At 38.7% G+C, this 20,843-nt stretch overlaps 1 protein-coding gene and 1 pseudogene across 1 annotated transcript; one reads left to right on the top strand and one right to left on the bottom strand.

Moving 5' to 3' along the window:
* Positions 1 to 4,103: 4,103 nt before the first annotated feature.
* Positions 4,104 to 5,007, top strand: LOC105826403 (annotated as a pseudogene).
* Positions 5,008 to 11,071: 6,064 nt separating this feature from the next.
* On the bottom strand, positions 11,072 to 12,150 carry LOC105826425 (olfactory receptor 1Q1). The gene has a single exon (XM_012664406.1). It carries the CDS (start codon positions 12,076 to 12,078, stop codon positions 11,134 to 11,136), a length of 945 nt encoding a protein of 314 aa, XP_012519860.1. The 5' UTR covers positions 12,079 to 12,150; the 3' UTR covers positions 11,072 to 11,133.
* Positions 12,151 to 20,843: the final 8,693 nt, after the last annotated feature.

Below are 20,843 nucleotides of genomic sequence, written 5' to 3' on the forward strand. Positions count from 1 at the left end.
TTTATGTTATATGAAGGTACTGAAATTTATTTAACTTGTCCCATATCATTGAACGACTAAGTTGTATGTTACTTTGAATCTATCCTGTGATGAATATTTTTGTACAAAGATCATATGATCATTTCTGATTATTTCCTTGGTAAAATTCCCCCCAAATTAATTTCTTGGTCAAAGATTATGGGTATTCTCCAGGGTCTTTATCCATGTAGCCAAATTGCTTTCATGAAAGATTTCATTAAGTTGTACTTCACCTCTATAGGTTAATATCTGCATTTTCTCCAGTCTGGGAGCTATGATTTATTTTAAAAACCCAAATTGACAGGTGAAATGGTATCATGTTTATTAATTTATATTCCATTAATTATAAGTGAGGTACACTATTCTTCCAAATGTTTATTAATCCATCCTTAATCCTTTTTGTTCTGAGATACTGCATTCCTCGTGAGGAGCAGTTTTCCTATTATATTAGGTTTAATGTAATTTCCATGTAAGGGATCACAGTAAGGTTCATTCAGAAATGTAGGATTTGCTATGTGAAAAATGATACATCATAGGTGATATGAAATTTTTATAAATGAGATCTGTTAGTTAAAGTTGACCTGAAAATGTATGTTTGAGGAGATTTAGGAAAACCAAAGTCCAACTAAGTGAATTAGAATGTGCTTTGGGAAAATGTAACAAATGCAAAAACAAAAAAAAAGAGAGAGACTAATGAATGATTGTTTTTATGATGAAAGACAATGTGAATGTCTGACCTACTATCTAACAAAAAGAGCTCAAAAGGCAATCAATTTTTATCGATTTTTAGTGTTTTCATTACAACTCAGGGGAAATGTTCCTTACTAGAAGACTTGAGTATCTCATCTGTTCTGTGACTAAATTCCTACAGTGGAGATAGACATCTTAGGAAACCAGAGCCATCCCTAACTCTTTGGCCTTTGGGTAAAGGTTTCAGCTTTATCATACAATACATATTTGTTCCTCCATCTCTCTAGAGATCTCAGCAAAACAATAATAAAAGAAAACCACATAATAATAAATGAGAAGAAAGGGGAATCATTAGCAGATGTGATATTTTAGTGGATTTCTAAGAGCCAGACAGAAAGTAGCAATATGATAAAAATCCTCTAGAATACCGAGGAAGGAATTATAATGGAGGAGAGGGCTGATCTTCCTGACAGGGACCCAAAGCCCAGAGGGAGCCAATTCTGGAGAAGGGCGAGAGGAATAATGGGGAAATGGTACAGAATATAGAGGCATTAACCAAAATGAAAAAGTCTTCCTATAATACAACTAAGCCAGTCACTTCACAAATGTCCTTCCCTCTTCCCCGGGATAGCCTTAGCATTTTATCCAATAGAAAACTTGATAATTCTTCTCTAGAAAGAGAGAGAATTGGGGTTACCAAATTGATTATTAGCATCCTGGAGGAAAGCCTTCATTTTCATTTGGGACAAGTAGCATAAAGGCAAGCTCCCCATATGATCATTTAGAAAGGTCATATATCAAATACAATAGTGAAAGAAATTGACACTTGTCACCTAAAACAAGCAACCTCAAATGCACCAGATATGATAAACCAGTAACATAATAGAGAAAAGCCAACCAGTAACATAATAGAGAAAAGCCAACATAAAAAAACCTAATATAAAAAAATTTAAAAAAACAAAATATAAAATATAAAATACTGAATAACCTACTTATAACAAATCCAAGATGCCAGGGGCATGGCAGGCCCATATAACAATTCATTAACATTGAGAGAGAATGTAAGTGGTCTCAAAGTAAAAATATCCTCAAGAAGAGAAGAATGAACTCCAAGTGGTATTAATTATCTATTACTGCATAAGCAATTACCACAAACTCAGTAGCTTAAAACAACACACATTTATTACTACACAGGAATCCAGGAATGGTTTAGCTGGATCCACTGTTTCAGGGTCTCCCTCAAGGCTGTAATCAAAGTGTTGGCCAGGGCCGGGGTCTCATCTAATAGCTCAGGGTAGTAAGGATCCGATTCCAAATTCACATGGTTGTTGGGAGAATGCAAGTCCTTGAGGAATGTTAAACTGAGGGCCTCAGTTAGGAGCAGTCTGTTCACTGGAGGCTTTTTTAGTACTTTTTCATGAGGACCTAAACAACATGGCAGCTTTTCCTCATAAAGTGTGCAAACTCAAAAACAGTAAAGAGAGTCTGCTAGCAAGATGGAAGTTCTAATGTTTGCAACTTAATCACAGCTATGACGTCCCATCATCTTGTCATATCCCATTGGTTAATACGGCCAGGGGGTGGGAATCACTGGAGGCTAACAGAGTCTTCCTGCCACATAAGCAAAAGACAGAATGCCTAATGATAGAAACGGTAAAAAATGCGTATGTGTATGTGTTAGTGTATGTATATACGTATTCATATGCAAACACATATGTCTGTATACATACATGTATACATATGAGAAAAATGTATAAAAAAATAGAAGTATATAAAGGTAGTATTATTTAGAAGAACTGATGAAGTATTAGAACAGAATACTGATTTTATTTTTATTTTTTTTCCAAGCAAAAGAAAGAAACTTTAATGCCAGATACAAAATATGGACCTCAAAGAAACAGAAAACTAGGGGTTGGAGATTTAGGGGATACTATTAGATAAATAAATGTTTTATTCTTGAAAATATTCATGATAAATCATCATTTGTTCTCTTTTTGAACATTTCTAGTGCTAGGAAGCTATCAACTATCAAAGTAGCTCATTTTAAGTTTTTACAGGTCTAATTATTAACAAGTTATTCTTGATTCCAATATGAAGTTAAGCACCTCATCTTTAAAAAATTGATCCTAGGCCTGCTTCCTGCAGCACTCTGAGATATGTTTAACTTCTGTATAATATCCCTCAATTAATTAAAGATGACTATCCTTGTCTCTTTGCAAGGAAAATGTGTCTACTTCCTTCAAGCACAGAAACTAATTTTATAATAATTTTAGGAATATTCTCCTTTAGTGGGGTGTAACGCTGCAGTCATCTAAGATTAAATACAACCATAGCACATCTTTGGTTCTGCAGTAGATAATATTTACATAATTACAATAACATAGATGTTCTTTATGGATTTTAAAATTTTACTTGTAAGACAACTATGATTACAACTCAGAATTTACATGCTTTCAATCTTGACATTATACAAGTGAAGGTACAGCTTTCTGAAGTTTGGGCAAGGTAAGAGGGGCGGTGAGAGGAGAAGTGGAGGCTAAAGTTGGGGGAATAAGAAATACAGATTTAAGTAAACCATTTAAAGCAAAAAAGCAACTACTTGAAGACCTAAAATAATCATCCAAATTTAGGGAAAGGAGGAGAAAAGAGTAAGGATAATGTAATCAAGATAAAACTTCATCTTTCAGAATAGAGAGACAAAAGATAAATTGAGAAAACGTGAACATCATGCACAAGCAAGTGGCACGTTATTTAGAAGCAGAGAGACATGAACTACCAGAAGAGTGAAAACTAAGCATGGTGGTAGGCAAGCACAGTGTAAGCGAGCTCTGCTTCTTGTTATACATTCTCCTATACATATACTCTACTATTTTAGCATTATTTTTCTCATATTCATGTAGAAATATAGTATTACACCAAATATCTTTATTTATATAGCAGCCTCAAAAGTTACCTCTTTGGTGTACCCTGTTTATCTGCCTATAGGGGAAAACCTGAGCTGAAAAGACATGAGAATCTCACCCACTGGCAGATTATTTATTCGTTAAAAATAATCATTAATAGAATCGATGATTATAATAATCGTTTCTACTTTCATCCCAGGTAAGTTTAGTGAGTTAATGGAATATGAACACCCCTACCGAAGAACAAAATTGAACTTCTCCACATACAAAGTTAGGACCAGATCCTCACTCCAGTGACACATCTAAGATGCAGGGACTCTGAGGTCTGGGTGAGCTTGACATCTTTCTCTTCCCTTTCCAACTGTGATCTTCCCTCTTTGTAGGTGATGTCTTATGGCCACTAGAAACTGGACAGAAGTGACTGAATTTGTCTTGTTGGGCTTGTCCAGCTGGCCGGAGATACAGCCAGTTATTTTTGGTCTTGTCCTTGCCATGTACCTGGTTGCAGTTATGGGCAATGCCCTATTAGTAATTGTTGCCCTCTCAGACCCCAAGCTTCAGACCCCCATGTATTTCCTGCTCAGCCAGCTTTCTTTTATTGACATATTTCTGACAACCATCACTGTTCCTCAGATGCTGGTGCACACACTGTCTGTGCATAGAACCATCTCATATAACTGCTGCATAATCCAGCTGTTCTTCTTTATGGCTGTGGGCAGCATGGAAGGCCACTTGCTAGCTGCCATGGCATATGACCGTTATGTTGCCATCTGTGACCCCTTAAGATACTCCACCATTGTCAGCCATCGCCTCTGTCTGTGCATAACATTGACCTCATGGGTGGTTGTCAGCCTCAACAGCCTCCTTTATAGCGTATTGGTCTCCCGCTTAACCTTCTGTGGCAACCAGGTTACCCACTTCTTCTGTGACATCACTCCCCTGCTGCAGCTCTCCTGCACCCGGCCAGTGGTCAATGAAATGTTAATAGTCACTGAGGGTGTAGCGGTGGTGGTCAGCCCCTTCTTCTTCATTTTGGGTTCCTATGCCCGCTGGTGTTGCTATAGCCCGCATGCACTCAGTGGCTGCCCTGCGCAAAGCTCTGTCCACCTGTAGCTCCCACATCCTGGTTGTGCTGCTCCTGTATGGCTCTGTGATCCACATGTACCTCCGACCATCCTCCAGCTACGACTTGGACCAGGATCGTCAGGTCGCCATCTTCTACACTGTAGTTACCCCTATGCTAAATCCACTAATCTACAGCCTCAGGAACCAGGAGGTTAAAGGAGCTCTTCAGAGGCTTTTTAAGAAATTCTGCATCTCAGGAAACTTCCAACCTGGCTCCCAGGCAAACAGGGAATGGCAGCACATCTCCCGAGATCAAAGAATTAAGACCTAAATAGATGGGGTATACCCTTATTAACTGATATGAATCACATTCCTGTGAATAATCATTCCTGTGGAATAATCTTCTCTGTTGGCTCCCTCTTGGTTGAATTTGGGAAATAGTGAGTTCATGAAAAAATGGTTCTGGTGTCTGTTGACAGACCTAGAATTTCATTGTATTGAAACTGAAAACATATTTTTAAATCACCAAATTTGAACCTCTCATCTATCTGGTCTAATATGGGGCATAGAGGACTGTTAAGCAAAATGATGACAAATAAATATGGCTTGCATAACTTTGATCATTTCAGTAATGGTGTAGCATGTGCTGTCTTTCAGAGAGAAAGCAAAGTGAGTTGCAATGCCATTATACAGAAGAGAGAGTTTTGAATAAACGATCAAATAGCCTAAGCCTCTCTTCAAATTGTAATATTTTTTACAGTCTCTCTCATTTCAACAACCTCTCAACTCAGAGTAATCATAGTCAGCTCAATATGTGTAGTGAAAAAATTATTCTATCTGTACCATTTTGCTACCCCAAAGAAGATAGTGTAGGTCACTAATAATAGAGACTGGGGGAGAGTCTATGCAGTGGTCTAACACCAAGAGCAGTTGGTCAGCTTTGGGTTGTACGGGAAGGAGAACTGTTTAGAAGTACTGATGGTTTAGGTGTAATGTGTAAGGAGAAAGAGTAAGAATGGATGGTGAAAATACATGGAATCATTGTGCCATTTATTTATATGTGGAAATCTGTCAATGGTAAATAGCATGAAGATTTGGTTGGGGGGCAAAACCAACAACTTGTTTTTTTTCCATGTTAATTTTGTGACATGTATTAGGTATCCAAATGGAGATGTTTCAGAGACAGTTGAATACACAATCCTTAGGCTCATGGAGAGGTCCTGTCAGGAGATATTTAATAGAAATGTCAGAGGCAATAAAATGCACATAATCCTTGAAGCCATGGAACTGGATAAAGTCACCTAGTAAGAGAGTGTAGAAAAGAGAAGAGAACTATAGGCAGAGCCCTGAGATGCGTAGGCACTCCAACATTTAGAGGTCTGGGAGAGGAGATAGCAAAGAAAATTGAGAAGTGTTCATTGGTAGGAAGGGAGCAGGTAAGTTTGGGATGTCAGAGTCCTAAAAAAGAGTATTTCCAGGATGGAGGAGTGGTCATTCTCTCAAATGTAGTAGTTGAGAGGTCATTAATGAGAACAGATTATTATTCAATTTGGCAGAATGTAGATTTATTGGAAACTTTGATAAGAGCAGTTAAGGAGAAAAATTCCAATTACAGTCATTTTATGATGAAATTGCAAGAGAGGAAGTAGAGGTTGTGATTATAGACACTTTTTAAGTATAGTTTTTTTTCTGAGGAGGTAGAAAAAATGTTTTGTATAACTTGAGAACTTGGAATCAAGAGAAAGTTTCTTATAATTTTTGGAAAGAGTAGTGACATTAAGCATGTTTGCTTGCTTATAGAATTGATCCAATAAAAAATGAAACATTAATTATTCAAGAGAGAAAGTAATTAATGGCAAGAACAAAGTCATTGCAAGGGGATACACCTCTATGGGGGGATGATTTTATCTAGGAGCTGAGCCACCTCTTCCCCTGTAATAAAAAGGAAGTCAGAATATGTGAATTCGAATGTAGGTGAGCTGGTGGATTTGGTTGGGAAGAAGACATATGCTTGAAGAAACTTCAACTGAAAGTGGTGGGAGCAGGGTTGTTTTAGAGAATTTCAGGAAGACAATATGTGAAATAATCATTCTGAAGTTTGGAAAAGTAAAATACTAGGGAATATTGTAGGATTATCTGCCAGTATTGAGTATCCATTTGGGTATTTTGTTAAAAAGTTTAATATTAGTCAAATCAGCGTGGTTGGGTGATCTTCTCCAACAATATTGAGGTACTCATGTACAGACATAAATGAGAAAAATATTGGATTTACCCAGGGCCGAAATTTTCCAGATAGTACAAAAGGGGGCAAAAGAGTAAGGGTGTGTACAGGAAGTTATTTATGATTGTTAGGGTGGGAAGGAAGAGCATAAATTAGGTTATGGATAATGAAAAACAATTTGAAGGGATAATAGATCTCAGTCATGTCAGGGAATTGGCAGAGTTTGAGAACTAAATTAAATGAGGTGAAAAAATAGAAGCTGATAGGAATTACAATGTTTAAAATCAAGATTTCACAAATGATACAATTATTGGTGATGACAACTTCTAAGACAGGACCATATGAGTGGATGGCTGAGATGGGGTAATGTAAAAGATTGTTGAAGCTACAGAGGTCTCATACTGAGAATTCAAGGTGTTAGTTAGACCATTTATGTAGATGTTTCCAAAAATGATAAATAGTGGTGGACAGAGATAACCAGATGCCGAAGTCATCAATGAATGAGGGAGAACCACTAGAAAATTGATAGACTATAGCAACAAGAATAGAAAAGTCTGTTTGAAAGAACTTCAAAGAAATTTTGAAATTTTGGAGATGTGAGGTGCAAGGATCTCATATGCGATCGAAACCAGGAACTGAAAAGCCATAGGAACCAAAATAAGTCCCCTGTCCATCACTTCAGAATTACTTTGTTCTTGATATTACGTCTCTTTGCAAATCAGATTCATGTTTCGTTCTGCAGGCCAGCCTTTTCTCTTCCTCGCTGTGATTGGGTGCCCCAGAGAGAGAATGTGAACCATGTTCACCATGGTCTAACCAAATATGTCTAGGGGATGGAACACATAATATAAACACAGCTCCCTAGGCCAACCATTTTGTGTGCAAGTGTGTGATACTTAAAGTATTAATAAAAGGAAACATTGGCTGGGTTGACACTACCAAAAGATTTTTTGTTTGTTTGGTTGTTGTTGTTTTTCTTTTTTTAGGGGGGGTTACTATATTGACTCTTTCCAGCTCTCTAGGTCTTCTAGGATGTCCTGTACATTTGACTTTTAGGGGCACAAATCTTCTGGCTTTATGAGAGGATCAAGTGAGTTCTTCATGTGGACCAATTTCTCTTCCAATTTCCTTCATGAGCTTCCAGATCTAAGTGAAAAGGAGAAACTCTCTTAACACTTGTTGCTTCACTTTAAACATCATAGAAATGCAGTTTCCAGAGTGCAACATGATTTAGGTCATTCTAGAAGAAGCATTTTTATAGAGATAAAACCTCTAGGAGAGAAACTGAAAGAATTCTGTGTGTCATGCATGCTGGGGGCTGTAATCTTTCAGTGATCATTTTTTGTTAAATCTTAATAATTTTTATCATTTTCATTATAAAATAGCATTTATTGAGCATTTCAGACTCTATTCTAAATGATTGCAATTGTGTATCTTGTTTAATCCTTGTTTCACAGCAATCAAGTGAAATGGATGTCATTATCATTCCCATTTTAGAAATGAAAGATAGGATTATAAAGATTCATGCAAATCATTCATCCAAGAAGCCTGTTTAAGTTATTCATTGCTACATAGTGAACCATCCCCAAATTTAGTTGTTCAGATAACAATGATTTTATTGCTCACAGTTCTGTGGGTCAGTTCTCTAGGCGGAGCTCAGCTCATCAGTTCTTTGTACTGCATTCAGTAAACACACAAGTGCAGGTATCTTTTTGAAATAATTTCTTTTCCTATGCGTAGATGCCCGGTAGCGAGATTGCAGAATCCAGTGGTAGATCTACTTTTAGTTCTTTGAGAAATCTGCATATTGATCTCCACAGAGGTTGTACTAATTTACATTCCCACCAACAGTGTATAAGTATTCCCTTTTTATTGCATCCACACCAACATCTGTTGTTTCCCCATGTCCAGGAGCTTCTCTTGGCTGTTAGCCAGTCTCCAGCTGGGCAAGTTACCCAGACACATCAGCCAGGCTTCTGCACAGGGCCAGATGGAACGTCAGCAACATAAGCGAAAGAGGATAGGAAGTGGGAGGGGCAGATGAGACACTGAATGAGGAAATAAAGTAGTTTTCATCTGGTTCTAAAGGAGAATAACCATAGTCCAATGCTCAGTGTTCAAGGGTGGAATGACATGATGTCAAAGCCCCTGTGAAAATAACCAAAGCTCCATCCAGAGTGCCAGTTCCAATGATTAGACTTCAGATACCCAAAGGCTAAGTTGAGACTTGGTGTGTTTGTGAGTGAACAAGGACTGCACAAAGCAACATGAATCATGGAGCCTTAGAGACAACCACAAAGTGCTGTGGTCATCAGGAAATGTATTTGCCTGGTGTTGTCAGTGTGACTTTTGATCACCATTCTACCAGCCGTGGGATTTTCATTTATTTCTTAAATTTATTTAACGCCTATTTGGGTTTTTTTTTTTATTTCAGCATATTATGGGGGTACAGATGATTAGGTTACGTATGATGCCCTTGCCCCCCCTTCCCCCCCAAGTCCGAGCTTCAAGTGTGTCCATTCCCCGGGAGGTGCGCATCGCACTCATTGTTTGTGCATATGCCCGTCCCCTCCTCCCCCCTCCCCCCTCCCCCTGCCCAACATCCAATAAATGTTATTCTTATATGTGCACTTAAATGTAGATCAGCTAATACCAATTTGATGGTGAGTACATGTGGTGCTTGTTTTTCCACTCTTGGGATACCTCGCTTAGTAGACCATGCCTATTTGTTAACAATGTATTATGTGCCAGAACTTGTGCCCCATGTTTGGGATACATATTCTGAAAGAGCTTATAAAAGAGTAGAGGGAGACGGACTTTAAACAAACGAGAGCAATGAAATGAAGGGAAAGATTCATAGGGTAAGCGGTGTGGACACAGAGAGGTACATCCAGTCAACCTGTGCTGAAGAATTGGGATGGTGATCAGAAGAGGCTTTAGAACTAGGGTGTCCATATGATTTATTGTCCAAACCAGCATGCTTTGAGGAGACAAAGACTTAAGAAATATACCTTCTGATATCTATTTCAATGGTATAAATTTTGACTATGGTTTCTGTGTAGGTTACAAGAAATCCTTCTAGCACATTACACAAAATTACCACAATTTTAGCTCCTTCTCACCCCGGTGTCATAACTACTCTTGTCCTGTAAGAGAAACTTTGTACAGACAGATGGACTAATTCAGTCTGCACTCGCATCTTCTGCCCGATGGCCGGGGAGGCCCCTCTCACATCTTCCTTTTGACCCATGAGTCTGAAGAATCGACATTGGAATAGACATCTTGGCTCCTGAATCTGTTCCCCATGCCCAGCACTGATGGGTCAGCAGACAAACACCCAGTGTTAGACGAGTTCCACGTACCGACTGTGGGAATGATCTGGAGCCTGCTGAGACAAAAGGAGTTTAAGGTATCCCTGAACAGTGCAGGTATAGAAGATTAAGAAAATGCAAATTGGAGAGCTTAATTCTGGAGAATCTATAACTTCTGACCCCATATAGTGGACATTGTCGTCATGTCCCTCTTCCCATATTGGAGTAGTTACCCCATTTCACATGTCTTATATAAAGTTATGGAAAATAAAAGCACCAATATTGCTCTCCCTGGCAGCTAGAGTATAGGCAAGTGATCAATTCTTGGTCAATCAGATACATGACCTTATTTTGAATTTAGAGATAGTGGTGAAAAGCAGTTCTTCCTGGGGATGCTAATGTCCAGTTTTTAGGCCTCCAAAGGCTATGCCCAGTGACTATTGCTGGCATTGTTGGTGAGGGTACAAGCTGCAGTGAACAGAGTTTGCTGGCTACAGACTAGTTCTGGGATGTGATTACGACTGTGGTTCTGATGATATAACCTTTCTTATTCTTGTACATTTTTTGAGCCTTGGAAATTCATGAGCCCCAGTTATCTTTTCAGTAAGCTCCAATCTTTCATGAATAAACCAGAATTGGTTTCTGTTGCTTCCATCTAAGAACTCTGAGACTTACAACCCTGGTGTTTAATTGCAGGCACAGAGAACACCTTTAATCATAGTTCAAGCAATGCTGGTGTTTTACATAAGTTCATGGTGGTTCCTTTGGGTTTAAGAGTTATCTTAGGACAATATCTAATGAGAAAATCCATGATATGTACTTAATTTAGATATTTCTGGGAAGTCCTAAAGGAAGCAGATCTGTGAGAGGCACAAAATTGTTTCCCCAGAATCATAGGTAAAACTCTAAACTGTGTTTTGGAGTTTTATCTAAAGAAAGAAGTCCATATTCTGTTCATCCATTTCTTGAAGGCTCCCTTGACATCCCCATTCCTCAGGCTATAGATGAAGGGATTCACCATGGGGGTCACCACTGTGTACATGACTGTCACAATACGACTGTTGGTCACTGAATAGCTGGGAAGGGGCCGGAAGTAGACCCATGTGAGGGTGCCATAGAACATGGCCACCACAGTGATGTGGGAGCCACAGGTGGAAAAGGCTCTCCACTTGCCCTTGGCTGAGGGGATCCGGAGGACTGCTGAGATGATGCAGGCATAGGAGGCAATAATGAGGGCCAGAGCTCCATTGATGACAACAACACCTTCTGTGTGAATCATCAGGGTGTTGAGGTGGGTGCTAGTGCAGGAGATCTTCATCAGAGGGTAGAGGTCACAGAAGAAGTGGGGGATCCTGTTATCTGCACAGAAGATCAGCCGGCCCATGAGCAAGGTGTGCAGCAGGGCATGAAGGTGGGAGAGGACATGGCATATAGCCACCATCTGCACACACAGTACTCTGGGCAGGATCACAGGGTAGCGGAAAGGGTGGCAGATGGCGAGGTACCTGTCGTAGGCCATCGCAGCCAGGAGGAAGTTTTCCATGGCTGCAAAGCAAATGAAGAAATAAGTCTGGGCTAAGCAGCCCATGTAGGAAACGGCCTTTGTAGAGGAGAAGATATTCTGCAGCATCTTGGGCACAGTGGTGGAGGTGAAGCAGATGTCCGCCAAGGCCAAGTTACTGAGGAAGATGTACATGGGGGTGTGGAGGTGGGGAGCAGAGAAAATCAGTGCGATGATGGCAAAGTTGCCAGAAATGCTGATTGTGTACATGAGTAGAAAAAGAAGGAAGAGTGGGATCTGCTCTTCTGAGTGGGTAGAAATGCCCAAGAGAACAAAGTGGGACACACTGGTCCAGCTGGTATTGTCCATCTGTTGCCATAAGAACAAAAAGAATTATTTTTATAGACTTGGACATAGGAACAGGCTGTTTAGTTACTGTTGTACCCCCAGATCAACTACACATGATGCTGATAAACAGATCAAGTGCTAATAATTTTCCAAAATAATATGGATTTTTCATTATCGTTAACATCATGACTATCACCACAGCTAACATTTACAGAGCATTTACCTTGAGCCAGGGGTGTTTCTGCACTATCACATTTAAATCAATAACCCTTGAGGCAATTATTATTATTTTTATTTCAGTTTTACACATTAGAAAACTGAGGCATGGAAAATTTAAGCTCATAAAGGGCAAAATCTGAATTTAAGTCAGGTTTATCTGGCTCCAATGGCTATGCTATTAGCCGCTATATAACAGAGTTCCTTAAATTAAAACCAAGACATCTTACTCATAGTAGTGAGGCCTGCTGATAAGCTGTTAATATATAACCAAGGCATCTGCCTGCTGAAAGGGATGTCAGAGGACATTTGGTTCAGCAAGTTTCACTTTGCAGGATGGATTCCCTTGCTGGTGCCCAAAGAGTTCTCAAAGAGTCCACAGACATGTTTTTAGCAGAATAAGTTTCTTAATTTCCATATTTATTTTTTCTAAATTCATCTTTTCTTTGAGATGTCACCTTGTGCATTGAGCTGTAACAAATGAAAAATAAATAGTAATAGAATTGATGCTGATTTTGACTTTTTCTAGTAATAAATAACACTCATTTCTGGATACATGAACTAAAAAAAAAACAGTATTCTGTTAGGTACTTTTAATTAAAATCACATTACTTAGGTATAATAATTATTTTCGAAATTTGTGATATATTACAATATGAAGTTACCATTTTTGTAGGTCAAAATAGGTGAACATTAGTAACCTTATATAATTGAAGCTATTTAATAATTACATAATTTTGGTCTGTTGTTTACTACTAATAATTGTAACAATAATTCAGATGACCTTTTCTGATTGTTTTTAACTCTTAAAATTTTATAGTCACAAAAAATTAAAATAACTCAAATTTTATGGTTTTTTTTTTATTGAGAAAAGTAAGATAGGTGGTTATAAAATACTTTCCAGCATAAAAATTTATTAAAATAGGATAAAATTTGTATAGGGGAAGAAAAATGGAAATACATGTTTAAATTGAAAAGAAATGATGTAAAACTTATAGCGATTAAGGACATCTTTGTTCTTGCATTTTAAAAACGAATGATATGAGTATCAAGTCACTCCAGTGTTTAGATGCCATTGGATATATTTTAAGGAGATTGAGCCCATCCTTCAAAGTGAGGTATCGCAAGGGTGGAAAAACATGCACCACATGTACTCGCCATCAAATTGGTACTAACTGATCAACACTAAAGTGTTCACATAGTAGTAAGACTCACTGCGTGTCGGTCAGGTGAGAGGCTGGGGGATAAACCACAACTAATGGAAGCGGAGCTTACTGTATGGGGGGAAGGACATGCTCGTAGCCCTGGCTTGGGCAAGGCAAACACATTACATGTAACCAAAATATTTGTACCCCCATAATATCCTAAATTTAAAAAAAGAAATAATGTAAAGTTTTGTCTTAAAACCTTGCTATGTATTATATATTATATCCTTACAACTATTTAAGCATCTGATGAATAATTTCGTATACCCATTTTAAAAAGCACACAGATTTTGATTAGAGAGTATTTGAGCAAAAATCATAACGACCATGGACTTAACTAAACCTTTCAATCAATGTTCAACCTCCTTTTATAGGACCCTGGGAAAATGAACATCCTTCCTCCTCTTGAATGCTCTCAGTGTCAGGAAGCTCTAATTGTCAGCATTTCTTCCTTTGTAGGAGAAGCTGAAGTATGATTACCTCTCATCTCTGTCCACTGGAATAAGGTTGGCCCTCTGGGATCTCACAGAACAAGCCTATTATCCCTCAACATGAAAACCCTTAGGTAATGTAAACATCAACCAGTAAAGGCAGCACTGTGCAGTGGTTAGAAGCCCAGCCTTAGTTTTCTCATCTGTAAAATGGTGATGTTAATAGTATAGTACTCTTAAAGTTGTTATGAGGATTAAATGAGAGTACCTGGTCCCTGGCGAGTATTCAGTAAAGGCTGCCAAAGTTTTCAATCAATCTTTCAGTCTTGTTAAACATGGAGTCTCTGGGTTTTTCTGCATCCAGGTCTCTGTACCTGTTCCACTTTGTCTCTGTCCTCAAACATGTGGTTCCCAGAACTAAGCAAGGTGCTATGTGTCGGGTCTTTCATTATAGGAGTAATGTCACAATGAATTCATCTGGTCAAAGATACAACCAAATAGCCCTTTTGAGATGGGGATCAGTTGGCAGTCCACAAATAAACTGTATTTATGACTATTCAAATAATTCATAGACTTTGCAATTTGGTTGTTGGGAGAACAAGTGCAAACAATTAAGAAACGTCCCTGTGTAGGGCACTTTTACATATACTTTTACATATACTTTTATGTACCTACACTTTTACATATATCATCTCATATAATCCTTATGGCAATCCCAGGACATGTCTAGCTATGTGTCCCTGCAACAATCACTAATTATCCTTACTCCACAGGTGGGAATACCAAGGCTTAGGGAGGCAAAGCGATCTCAGGATAGCTCAGTGTTAAGTGGTGGCTGGACGCCACACTGATGTCTGGATGCCTTGAGTGCTCATGCATGCCTGGCTGCCCGTTTCATTTATTTAGCTTCTCCACAGAATTGGATTTATTTCTCACTCTTGGTCTGTCTGCTTTTATGGTTCAAGTTAAAAGATGCCACCATGGTACAACTCGAAAGAACAAAGTTTTTCAATTATAAAAATGTATCAAAATTCATAATCTGATATTGAATATCCTGACTTGATTTCAATATGGCATGATGATGAATGAAGACTAAAAGTGGTAGCTGCATTTACTGAGCACTTACTATACACCAGGAATTATTCTAGGAGCTTTATGTGTGTTTTTCATGTGATCACAGCAATTCTGTGATATAAGTAATATTATCTCCACCTAAAGATGAGGAAATTGAAGCTCAGAAGAATTCTTTGGCATGTTCAAGGTCACAGAGTTCATACGTGGTAGAATCGAAATGTGCATTCAGTTCTGCCTGACCTGAAAGTCCATGGCTCTCAACCATGGGGCTATGCCACCTCTTAAGTTTTCTCTCACTATTCCAGTTTTTGCTTTCCTCTTTGTTTCTTGCTTTTTCCTGCATTATCTTGTGCATTGGCCAATGATAAGTACCTATCATATTTTTTTCTAGTTAATCCTTATTATAACACTAGAGAGTGGATATTATTATTCCCATTTTCAGATCATAAAACTGAGGACTGGATAAATGGATTAACTTCCTCAAGGTCACAGAGTAGGGTTGGATCCAGGTTGATCACAAAAATCAGTCTAACTCAGAAGCAAGGCCCTTCCTCTCCCACCTCATTCATTTAACACCTGTCCTGCATTCTCTTTCTGTGCTTGTTTTCTCTTTTAAGCCTGTCATTGTAATTCTGCTCTACAGATGAAAGTTCACAATTTAGCCTCCAGGGTTGGGCATTTGGTGGCCCTGAGATTATGGTTTACAAAACACAGGATGTCTCTTTTCATGTCTAAGGAAGGCCTAAGAATGCACTTAGCTCTTCTTGGCAATTAGCAGCCTGGGGCTGCTACCTGGGCCAATGTCCGGGTAGTTCCTGTGATAATAAAGCTACACATGAGGCTGGAGAGAGTCCCAGAAGTGGTTGGAGGGGAGCTTCCTGGAACCTTGGCGTCCTCCTGTCTTCCTCATGGCTGGGAGAGATTATCCTGCCTGACCCACAGTGTAGCATATGGGCAGAGGAGAGGACTGTGGTGTGGGCAAGGAGGTGGGGAGCCAAGAATGGGGAACTACTAGAGGAGAATCTTGCTTTATAAAAGGGTATGGATAAAAAAAAAAACAATAGTGTGGTGTGCAGGAATGAGTTTGGACCCAAGAAATGGAAGATCTGGGCTTTGGTCCCAGGTCTGCCATGAAAATTTCCTGAGAGCTTGGAAAAATCATTTCCCTTCTTGGGGGCCTCAGTTTCTTCATCTGGGAAATGGGAAGAATAATAACCACTGTCGATACATAAGCTTTATTTAAAAGACAGGAGAGACTGTAGACATGAAGGCCCTTTAAAAGTCCTATGAAACAATGAGAAGTTGTTTGTTTTAAATTCCTATAGGAATCTGGGTTCCCTATCACAGAATAGGTCCCTATAAACTACTGATAATTTGATCCATAGATTACCCTTTGAAAATAGTGGAGGCACTTGGATAACACAATGTAATCTATTCTCTGAGTTTTCCTGTTTGATCGTTAATTCCCAGAAGTGAGAAGAAAAATCTGGGTCCAGTTGTTAAGAGAAGACAAAGAGGACAGCCATATCCAGAGGATGATTTCTTGGTCACCTAAGTCTGATTACTCATCATACCTCCCCAACTGGTTGAAACTCTCTGGAACCCTTTGGTTATTTTCTCTGAATCGTGGAAAATTTCCCTGAAAGGAATTACTCTTGGCTATGTAAATCATTCATACTTTTTTGTGGACAGTTTTTAATGAGGGAAAGCAAAAGGGTCCACGAAGATACAGTGTTATTGAGGATGGTGTAGGGAAGATACCCTATGAAGGGAGGAAAACGACAAAACAAGAAGACTTACAGTGTCAAAGACAAACTTCACCATACTCATAATGTTGTGCAAAGAATCAATTACTGAAAGCCTGTCTAGGAATTGTCTAAGGTTCAGAAACTGCTGCATGCTGGTGTGGAGCCCTCCAAGTGCAGATCCTTACCTTACCCTGGACCCTCAGCTGGACTGGAGTGGGCTGGGTCTCGCGCCTCCACCCCACTTCAGGCAGCATGTGTCACCATGTCTTGTTCTGACAGCAGCACAGAGCAGACCACTCAGGGAAGACAGAGGAGGTGGCCCAGCACAGAAGAAAGAAAGGCATTAGGGAGCGGTTGAGGGTAGAGCACCAGACTCCTGGTGGTTGGTGCTTCTGCTTTTCGGGACAGGAGGACATGTCTGGGGAAGGCGCTGGAGGCCGAAGTTTTATCAGGTGCTTCTGCTTGGATTCCATGGTTCTCACTAGCATGGAGTCCCAGGTGTGTCATTGTCCAACCTCACTGCCCTCTCTGGGGAGTGAGGCCCATGAGACAGTGGTTCTAGTGTCAGTATCAGTGACTATGGCTTGGCAGCTCAGCCGATCCCAGGAAAGCATCCAGGGAGGACCTGGGAGATCAGTCTGGATATGGGGTTCACTACATGTGCTCCAAACTCTGGCTCTGAGAAGGAAGCCCACAGAAACTTTAATACGGTCAAAGTAGGGAGGGGGTGTCTCTCTGCCCTGAGTCCTTGGACATGCAGCCTATTGTTTCACTTTTTGGTTTTTAGTTATACACACTTATTTTTTAAAAATTATCAGTAAAACATATATCAAGTAAAAAGTGAGAGTCTGTTTCTTACCACTTCCTTATTCCTTTCCAGGGGTAATTGCTGTTGAAGTTTTGACATGCTCCCACTCAAACACTTTCTATGCACATGTGAGCATAGATATATAAAATTTTGTTTTTATAAAAATGGGATCATTTGTTCTGGAGCTTTCTTTCTTTCTTTCATCAATATACACTGGACCTCCTATGACACTCTCAGACTTACCTCATTATTCTAAGGTATTTCAGAGAATATTAGATGCACCACAAGTTATAAACATTTCCCTCCTCATGTCACTTACTCATCTCCTTTTTTTCTGGTTATATAAAGACAATGCTACAATGGATATTCTTTTATAGGAATTTTCACCTACATATATTTCTCTACAAATGGAAACGCTAGACGAAGGTGTATGTGCATTTTTAATTTCAATAGTTACCACCAGATTATCCTCCAAAAAGTTTGTACCAATCTCCAAGAGCATATAAGAACATCCTTTCCCAGTCTAACAGCACTGTTTGCAAACTCTTCACTGTTTCCCAGTTTAAGGAGGGAAAAAAGAAATAATACCTTATGATAGCTTTACTTCTTATTTTCCTGATACATGGGGACAGTTTTTTTTAATTTCAGAATATTATGGAGGTACTAACATTTTGGTTACATGTAATACCTTTGTGTCACCCAAGCCAGGGCTACAATTGTGCCTTTCCCCCATACAGTGCACTCCACCTCCATTAGTTGTGAGTTTGCCCCCATCCCCCCCACCTGACTGGCACCCAATGAATATTACAACCATGTGAGCACCTTAGTGTTGATCAGTTAGTACCAGTTTGATGGCGAGTACAAGTGGTGCCCATTCTTCCGATCTTGTGATACCTCACAAGCCCAAGATAATGGCCTTAAGTTCAATCCAGGAAAATATAAGAGGTGCTAGATCACTGTCATTTCTTATTGTTGAGTAATATTCCATTGTATACATATACCAAATTTTATTAATCCACTCATGAATTGATGGGCACTTGGGTTGTTTCCACATCCTTGCAATAGTGAATTGGGCTGCCATAAACATTCGGGGACAGATGTCTTTATTATAGAATGTCTTTTGTTCTTTTGGGTAGATGTCTAATAGTGCTATTGCTGGATCAAATGGTATTTCTATTTTTAGCTCTTTCAGGTATCTCCAAATTCTTTTCCACAGAGTTTGCACTAATTTGCAGTCCCACCAGCAGTGTAAGAGTGTTCTTGTCTCTCCATATCCTCGCCAGCGTTTGTTGTTTTGGGATTTTTTGATAAACGCCAATCTCACTAGGGTTAGGTGATATCTTATTGTGGTTTTGATTTGCATTTCTCTAATGATTAGAGATGTTGAGCATTTTTTTATATGTTTGCTGGCCATTATTCTGTCCTCCTTTGAAAAGTTTCTGTTCATTTCCTTTGCCAAGGCTATAATAACTAAAACGGCATGGTACTGCACAAGAACAGAGACATAGACCTTTGGAACAGGACTAAGAATCCAGAGATGAAACCATCTGCATATGGTAATCTAATCTTTGACAAAGCAACAAAAATATACACTGGGGAAAAGAATCTCTTTTCAAAAAATGGTGCTGGGAAAATTGGATAGCTACATGCAGAAGAATGAAACTGGACCCGCACCTCTCACCTCTCACAAAAATCAATTCAAGATGGATAACAGACTTAAACCTAAGGCGTGAAACCTTAAGAATTCTAAAAGAAGATGTTGGGGAGACCCTTTCAGACATTGGCCTAGGCAAAGAATTTTTGAAGAAGACCCCCAAAGCAATCACCATAGCAACAAAAATAAATAAATGGGACCTGATCAAATTAAAAAGCTTTTGCACAGCCAGTCTCATTTGTTTATTTTTGCTTTTGTTGCTTGTGCTTTTTGGTTTGTATCAAAAAAAAAATCATTTCTCAGACCAATGTCATGGAACTTTTTGTCTATGTTTTCTTCTAGTAGTTTCACAGTTTCAAATCTTATATTTAAGTCTTTAATTCATTTTGAGTTTTTTTTATATGGTATAAGATAAGAGTCTAATTTCATTCTTCTTCATATGGGTATCCAGTTCTTCCAACACCATTTATTGAAGAGACTGTCCTTTTCCTATTATGTGTTCTTAGCACATTTTCTGAAGATCAATAGACTGTAAATGTGTGGTTTTATTTCTGGGCTCTCTATTCTGTTCCATCAGTCAATATGTGTATTTTTATGCCAGTACCATAGTGTTTTGATTACTATAGCTTTGTAGTATATTTTGAAATCAGAGATTGTGACGCCTCTAGTTTTCTTTGTGTTGCTTAAGATTGTTTTGGCTATTTAGGGTCTTTCATGGTCCCACATAAATGTTATGATTGTCTTCTCTATTTCTGTGAAAATTCCTATTGGAATTTATTCAAAAATTTTTAAATTATAAAAAGTTATATCAAGATGCTGATGAGGGTGTGAAACAAGAGGGACTTTCATTCATTTTTTGTAGGAATGCAACATGGTACAGCCACTTTGGAAGACAGTTTGTCTGTTCCTTACAAAATTAAACATACTCTTACCTTACAATCCAGCAGTCAATCGTGGTTCTTGGTATTTACCCAAAGGAGTTGAAAATTTTATCCACAAAAAGCCTTCACATAGATATTTATAGCAGCTTTATTCATAACTGTCAAATCTTGGAAGTAATCAAGATGTCCTTAGGTAGGTGAATGGATAAGTAAATTGTGTCACATCCAGACAATGGAATATTATTCAGTGCTAAAAAGAATCAGGGTATAAAAAGACATGGAGGAAATTTAAATGCATATTACTAAGTGAAATAAGCCAATCTGAAAAGGCTACACATATATGATTCCAACTATATAACATTCTGGAAAAGATGAAACTATGGAGACAGTAAAATGATCAGTGGTTGCCAGGGGTTAGGGAGATGGGAAGGATGGGAGGTGGAGCATAGAGGATTTTTAGAGCAGTGAAAATACTCTGTATGATACTATAACTGTGGATACATGTTGTTATACTTTTACAACACAAAGAGTGAATCCTAACATAAAGTGTGGACTGCAGGTGATAATGATATATCAATATAGGTTTCCTCAATTGTTAACAAATGTTCTATTCTGGTAGGAAATGTTGATAATGGGAAAGCTATCCATGTGCAAGGGCAATGGGATATCTTATACCTTCCTCTCAATTTTACTGTGAATTTAAAATTACACTCAAAAATAAATCTTAAAAAACTTTATATCATTACCTTTTTATTACAGGCAAGGAGAC

Source organism: Propithecus coquereli, unplaced genomic scaffold (assembly GCF_000956105.1).
Source record: "Propithecus coquereli isolate 6110/MARCELLA unplaced genomic scaffold, Pcoq_1.0 Scaffold89, whole genome shotgun sequence".
Classification (NCBI taxonomy): domain Eukaryota; kingdom Metazoa; phylum Chordata; class Mammalia; order Primates; family Indriidae; genus Propithecus; species Propithecus coquereli.

Excerpts from the sequence above, each read along its gene's own strand:
- LOC105826425 (XM_012664406.1), bottom strand. The coding sequence starts at position 12,078 with ATGGACAATACCAGCTGGACCAGTGTGTCCCACTTTGTTCTCTTGGGC.